General features: G+C 41.8%; 1 protein-coding gene across 1 annotated transcript; it reads left to right on the plus strand.

Moving 5' to 3' along the window:
• Nucleotides 1–383: 383 nt before the first annotated feature.
• LOC117002242 (interferon alpha-inducible protein 27-like protein 2B) lies at nt 384–5,030 on the plus strand. Its single transcript, XM_033071167.1, has 3 exons — nt 384–663; nt 3,487–3,633; nt 4,512–5,030. The coding sequence occupies exons 1-3, from the start codon at nt 516–518 to the stop codon at nt 4,538–4,540; spliced, it is 324 nt and encodes a 107-aa protein (XP_032927058.1). The 5' UTR covers nt 384–515; the 3' UTR covers nt 4,541–5,030.
• Nucleotides 5,031–6,751: the final 1,721 nt, after the last annotated feature.

Genomic DNA, 6,751 nt, shown 5'->3' on the forward strand with positions numbered 1-6,751 from the left:
CCACTGTTAACTGGGTTCTGGTTTCCAGCTCAGTGTTTTTAGGGGCAGGTGTACCACAGCTGAGCTCTGGGTATGATAACTAACCCACCTGGAGTCTCTGCATGTCACCACTTCTCCGCCTTTTTGTCTCTTGTCTTTACTACTCAGAGTTGTATGACTTCTTAAAAAAAAAGGCAGCTCCTTCTACAGATGCAATTCAGTGCAATAGGGTGCAAAGCAAAAGAGTGAAGAAGCAAAGCTTTCAGCTGCATCAGTGCCAAACAGTGACTCATGCACTAGAAATTTGGTTTAGTATACAAGAGGAAATTGCTTGGTTTGCCTAAATTCCATCTTGGCAACAGCAATAAAAAGGTCAATTGACCAAGTTCAGTTTCGTTTCCTGGCTGAGGATGAGTTTCAGTTTCTATTCTTCCTTACCATGGCAGCAGTTTCATTTCTTCACTATCACCTTGAGAGTGTATAAAAAGGTGGGCTGAGCAGTCTCTGGACTGGAATTCTCACCAGAAGAAAGCAGCATGGCTGACCAGAACGTCCGCAACGCTGGGTTCACTCCCTCTGGGATCACAGCAGGATCCCTTGCTTCATCACTGATGTCCCAAGAAGCAAGAGCCTCTGGGGGAGGTGTGCCTTCTGGAGGCCCCACTTCTACTCTCCAGGAACTGGGTATGAGTAGTTCTGAGTGTGACTGTGTGTGTGGTTTTGTGCTTCAGTGTGTCAGACATCAGGATCATAGGATGACATACAGGATCAGACAGCTGTTGCTCCTGGAAAATAAGCTCACCAAATAATCTCTTCTCTCCTACATTCCTGTATGGCACTGAAGAGAGAAGATTCCTCTGCATGCTATTAACTGTGTGCTATGAGTGGGATATTATTGAGGGTGTTTTCTGCATGTGTACATACTATGCATGAGTGAACATATGCATATGTGGTATTCATGAGGTTTTGGATAATGTTTATTTGAAGTTTGTGCTATCTCTCTATTCTGCCAGGAATCATCAATAATACGAAGAGTCATGGTAGCAACAAGCTATGATGCACTTACGCAAGAGCATGCTCTATATAGCTACATTTCATAAAAACTATCAGATTTCCCTTGCTCCTGTTTGTTATCACACACATCCATACAGGGAGAACTCCTAAAACCTTGCATAAACTCTGTAGAGGAGAGAGATTAATTATAGTCCAAGAGATTAATTCATGAAGGGAATGTATACACATCCTTGACATCCCCTATCTAAGTGCTAAAATAAGGCATAGCTGCCTTTCATATGAGCTAACCCTGCAGGTGTTTGCTGTTCTGCTGCTGGCACGGAGCAGTGCCTGACCAGATGACTGGTACTTGTTTAAACCCAGATCCCATGGGATCTGTGCACAAGGCATTCTCCCTGCCAGACCTGCCTGTGTGATTTGATTCAGCAGGCATACTCTGAACAGGCATGACTCCACAGGACAGGGTGCCTCATGCAATCCTGCTTTACCCAGAAGCTCAGCAATTAGCTCTCTGACCTTGGATAGGGGCTTCAAAACCCCTTCTTGCCTTCAGGGTCTCAGAGCCACATGTCCCACGTGTCAAAGGTATGCCAGCAGTCTGGTTATAGGTGGGCATCTCTGCTATATTGGTGTACCAATGGTCTACTACTTCCATAATTACTAGGTAGAAATCTGAAGGATGGAGCTGAATGTGCCTTTTCCAGCCAGAAAACGGCTGGTTAACCAGGGTCCAGATTCAGGACATCTTTTAGTAACACGAAGTGTGCTACACATGATTGAAGTGAAATAAGTTTGATTTTTTTTTTTTTTAATTAAAGATACGATTTACATTGCTGCCAGTATTATTCATAGACTGAGGCTCTCTAGACAGTGAGGGAATAGGTGACATAAGGGTCATTCAGAGACATACTGCATGTGACTCCTGTGAGGCATTGTTTTAACTTTCACTTGGTATGATTTAATCAGTGAGTTTCAGTTGCTGAATACAGTGTTTATTGAATATTCAGTAGGAAAGAGCTTAAGGGATAGCAGCAGCCAAGGGACAGAATATGAGAGAAAGTTGGGAGAGGAGGGGGACAGAGAGTGCAAAGCAGGGAGGAGAGCTGCTCCCAAGCACCAGGCTGCCTTAGCAGCAGAAATCCTGGGAAGCAGAAGATGCCAGTTGCTCACTTCAGTTATATGTTAGTCATCTGCACAAGCTGCCTTCTCTTACAGATCAGGGTGGTACAGCACACTCATAACCAGGGGCAAACTCTTCAGTGGAGATGCCCTACAGAGAGCATGAAGCTCCATTCTACACTGAAACACTGAAGATTTCTATCCCTCTGTGTGCTGAGAAATTTTATAAGAAACAGAAGCAAAATAAGCATTTAACTACACCTAGTTTTATTCTTGCAACCTCTGTGTTAACTACGGATTTTTATGAAAATCACCATTTTGGTGAAGAGAAGTCTGCATGACTCGAGGAAACCTTAGCCATGCCGACAGGAGATACTCCAAAAGAGCTTTTATCCATGTGGGATATGCTAGCTCTGTAACATTGCCAAGACAGGTGTGAGCTTTGGCTCCCTGCAGCAGGAGAGCTTGCCACACATTCTTTGCCTGATTGAGAGCTAAAAGGGCCTGATTTCATTTCCGCAGGTGCTCACTGAAATCTCTCCAAACACATCTTCTTAACCTTTTCATTCAGACTGTAACCCTTCCTCCCCCCAGAACAAACATGCTCGAAGGAGCGGCTGATTCTGCAGTGGGACATGAGTATTGTTCAGCATCACTTTACAGAAGATGTTTTAACAAGCTCATCACCAAAATATTTGAGCATCCTCCAGGAATGCTTTAAGCATTATCACTAACATTTGTCGTCACTAATGCTTTACTTCTCTCCCAGGAGAAGAAGAGTTTGCAGAGGAATGTTTTGCTTGGGGCTTATTTAGACTGAGAGGAAGATACACATATAAATTGGCCACTGGCTACCACAACTTGTGATACTTGAATTTTACAGGTATCTATTACAGGTTCATGTGAAGCAAAGTGAAGCAAAAGGAACATGTTCCTCACTTGGAACAGAAAGAGCAATAATTCCTAGTTTCTACTACGAAAGTAGTAGGAAAGTAGGCAACTTCCCCAGTTTCAGTTAGGAGAGAAGTTTGCTCCACAGTCCTCAGGCAGCTCCACAGAAACGTGCAATTTCAGCAGAGGCAAATTGTGACAAAACTATTTTGGAAATCCAGGTTTATCAAAAACAGTCTGTGCAAAAGTCATAGATTTTCTTTGGGTTATGGGAACTCCACAACAGCACTGATAATATCCTTTCCCCAAGGCGGCTGCTAAAAAGCAGCACACTGACAGAACAAGTCAAGCAATCAGCAGTTACCTTGTATTTTGATACATTTACTAGCCTTGAATTGTTTTAAAACACAGTAGTTTATAGTGGTCCTGTAAGGTTTCTTCCTTTTTTTTTGGTCAGTAACATATCCTTTGTAACTGTTCCAGGTGCCAGAGGCACAACCCATTCATCAGGTTATACCAGCAGTGGGATCTGGGGTGGATCCAGGGCTTCCGACACGATGTCCAAGGAGGCCGTGTCTCATGGAGGTGGAGTTCCCAGAGGTGGAACGACTTCCACTGTCCAGTCCATCTGTAAGTGAGAGTCCTCTTGATAAAGATGAATTAACAAACTACTTCTGAGCAGTCAGCAGTATTTCAGTTCACTTCCTGCACATTTGCTAAATGAAGGGATGCAAGTAAAAGGAGTGGCTGCTTTGTACTTGAAGCAATATTTCTACTGCTGGTTTCTTTAAACTCATAGGGAGGATGAAACTGGGGAATTAGTGGAAATTACTATGCCACAAACTTGCAAAGGTATGAGTGGACAGCAGTCAGAAATATGAAACAGAGTGATAGAAAAAAAGCCTAATGGACTTTTAAATTATGCTTTCATCAACACCACCGTGGCAGTTCAATAGTTCTTTTTCAATCACAAATTTAGGATTAAACCAAGAGCTGCACATTTGAACATGCAAAGTAGATATAAACTGGGAGAAAACAGTGAACCATGAAAATGGAGTTACCAGACTGACAGACAGGAATCAATATTCTACTTCTTGGGGCCTTTCAGGAGAGCTTGGCTTTCTTTCCTTCAAAGAAAATTCATTGGGTCAAAACCACAGGAATCTTCCTGCACTTACCAGCTCAAAGCAGAGAACAACAGAAATCCCCCTCATCATTCTGCCAGGTTAATGCAACCCACACCCAGATAAAACAAACCAAATTATGAGAGAGCCTAGTCTATACCTGAAGGCATCAGTAAGGACTCTAATTGGGTTAGCAGGATCCTGTGGGGTTAGGAAGAGCCTTGGAGACAGGATTGAAGTTCTTAATTTCAAAAAGTCTTTCAAATAATAACCGAGACCTTTGTTTTTTGACCTGGGAAGGTTTGTGGCCAATTCTTGTATAGTATGTATATTTTCCTGTCTTGCTTTATATTGTCCTCACTTTTTCTCTGTATTTCTCCTTAGCCATGGGTGGAAAAGGAGGAAGACGCTGAATAGAAGAAGAACATCAGTGCAGAAATAAACTCTGCAAGCAGTTCATCCTTCACCATTGGTTTTGACAATTTCTCCCCTTCTGTGATCTCCCTGTTATGAAAAGCAAAACTTTCCATGTGCACAAATAAAATTTCTGTTAAAATTATGGATTCTTGCATTTAATTAATGGGGACAGAGATGAGGGGCAGTTCTTTCCTTGACTAAATCTTCTCTGGAGCACATACAAACACAAAACAATGGAAGCTAAGGTACTTGGACTGCAAGGCTGACCTAGGAAAATCCTGGGTTTAGCCACACTAGGCTCTTCAATTGCAAGCAACTTGCCTTGTTTATCTTACAAAAAAAGAGTAATTACAGTGCAAAAGTCACCCTGTTGTGAGAGACAAGCATAGAAACACTCAGTAAGGGGCATCCAGCAGTTTCTTCTAGAGGTACTTCTAATAGGCTATCAAATGAAATACTACTTAATAAAGGAGACATATAAGCAAAAACTAAAAAACAAAAACAAACAAAAAACCAAAAAAACCCTCAAAAAACAAAAACCAAAAAAACCACAAAATAACTAAATGAACTAACAAAAAAAAAAAACAAGAAAAAACAAAACAAAACCAAAAACAGGTCCTAGGACTGATTTTTGTATGCTTCTAGAGTTTTTAAGGTCCCTTTCACAATAATTTCTAGTCCCTGTTCGCTTGCAGCAAGGTGTCAGCTGTGTCCCAGTCAGACTGACACTTCCCCTGCAAACTTATGATAGGTGTGAATAGGTAAGGAAGAGAGCCCATTTTCTCTGACACTAGTCCCACTGTTGGGTTTTTTGCTGTTTCTCACACCTGACTCCTTCATATATGCTCATACAATGATGTGTATTCCCTATGCAAATTCCCACATACAAACCACCCCACACTTTCATCTTCCTTCTGTCTTTCTGGCCCCTCATTCTCCCTACTCAATCACTTCCCTCCTTCTGTATTTCAAACAAAACCACATGGCACAGCTGCTTCTTCCTCCAAGATGGAGGGAGAGAATCTCACACCTTCAGGCCAGAAGTTAAGAGGTTCTGGATTTGGGGAGCTGCAGTCAGTGGTCTCCAATGACTCCTGACCCCCTGCTTGAACATTCCTATCTCAGCTGCATTTCCCCACAGCTGGGAAATGTGTTTGCTTCCAGGCACCTTGTGCTGTCAGACATGGTCTTCTCTCTGCTGCCTGGGCACCTTCCAGAATGCACACGAGACGTCAACGTTTGCCTCTCATTGAAGCAAAGTTGAATTATTTGTTGAGTGGCAAAATGGAGGAGAGACTAATGAAGAGGAGAAGAAATGTATGTTCACTTGTTGTGCTATCCAAAGCATTAAAAGGCAAATGAAAAACAGGGCTTCATTTCATAGGCTAGAGCTGATGTCCTAACAAGGAGCTACCTTGGGCAAATGTTTAAATGTAACCAGGACTAGAATTCATAAAATCATAGGAAGATTAATTTCTAAGAGACCTTGGTGTGAGGAGAATGAGGGCAGATCTCTGATCTAAACTTCTGTTAAAGAAGGGTTAACCTTAATGTTAGAATTGTTTGCTTAGGACTTTGTCCCTTCAGATTTTGAAAATCTTTCAGGAGGATCCATCCTACAGTTTCCTTCCTAGGTCTAATGCAGCAGCCTGGGACTACTAAAATACAACTGTGATCTACCAACAGATCTTTTTTCCTCTCTATGTCCTTAGCACTTGCATGATTTGAAGCCAGAATGTCTACCCTGAGTTTTTCCCATGTATTTCTCCATGTACAAATGCCAAGTTACGGTCTCAGAGAACAGCAAGGGCCTTGATCCCCACAAGCTGGCATTCAAACAGCTGCTTAGCACTGATGATGATAAATGAGTCATAAGAATGAAACCAATGTAAGAATAACAAGAAATAGTAGAAAAAGTCAAGTACTTACATAACTCATCAGACAAACTGAAGCTGTATTATCTGAGAAACAATGTGTGACCATTTCATGGCAATTAAGGACCTTGTTTCTTATTCAAAGGGGGGAGATCTAAAAGTGGGTTTCAACTTTAATGTTGTCATTGCTTGACCTAGGGTATATCTTGTTAAGAAATGACTCACATTAATGAGAGCTGATTATGCTTAAAAGAAGGAAACCAAAGCAAGGATGCTTAATCACTGATCATTTCGCTTTTCAGTTTTTATGTAATTCTGGTGTTAAAAGTTTGA

Source organism: Catharus ustulatus, chromosome 1 (genome assembly GCF_009819885.2).
Source record: "Catharus ustulatus isolate bCatUst1 chromosome 1, bCatUst1.pri.v2, whole genome shotgun sequence".
Classification (NCBI taxonomy): domain Eukaryota; kingdom Metazoa; phylum Chordata; class Aves; order Passeriformes; family Turdidae; genus Catharus; species Catharus ustulatus.

Coding starts and splice junctions, on each gene's coding strand:
- LOC117002242 (XM_033071167.1), top strand. CDS start 516: ATGGCTGACCAGAACGTCCGCAACGCTGGGTTCACTCCCTCTGGGATC. Junction 664..3,486: donor TTCTACTCTCCAGGAACTGG/GTATGAGTAGTT, acceptor TAACTGTTCCAG/GTGCCAGAGGCACAACCCAT. Junction 3,634..4,511: donor TTCCACTGTCCAGTCCATCT/GTAAGTGAGAGT, acceptor ATTTCTCCTTAG/CCATGGGTGGAAAAGGAGGA.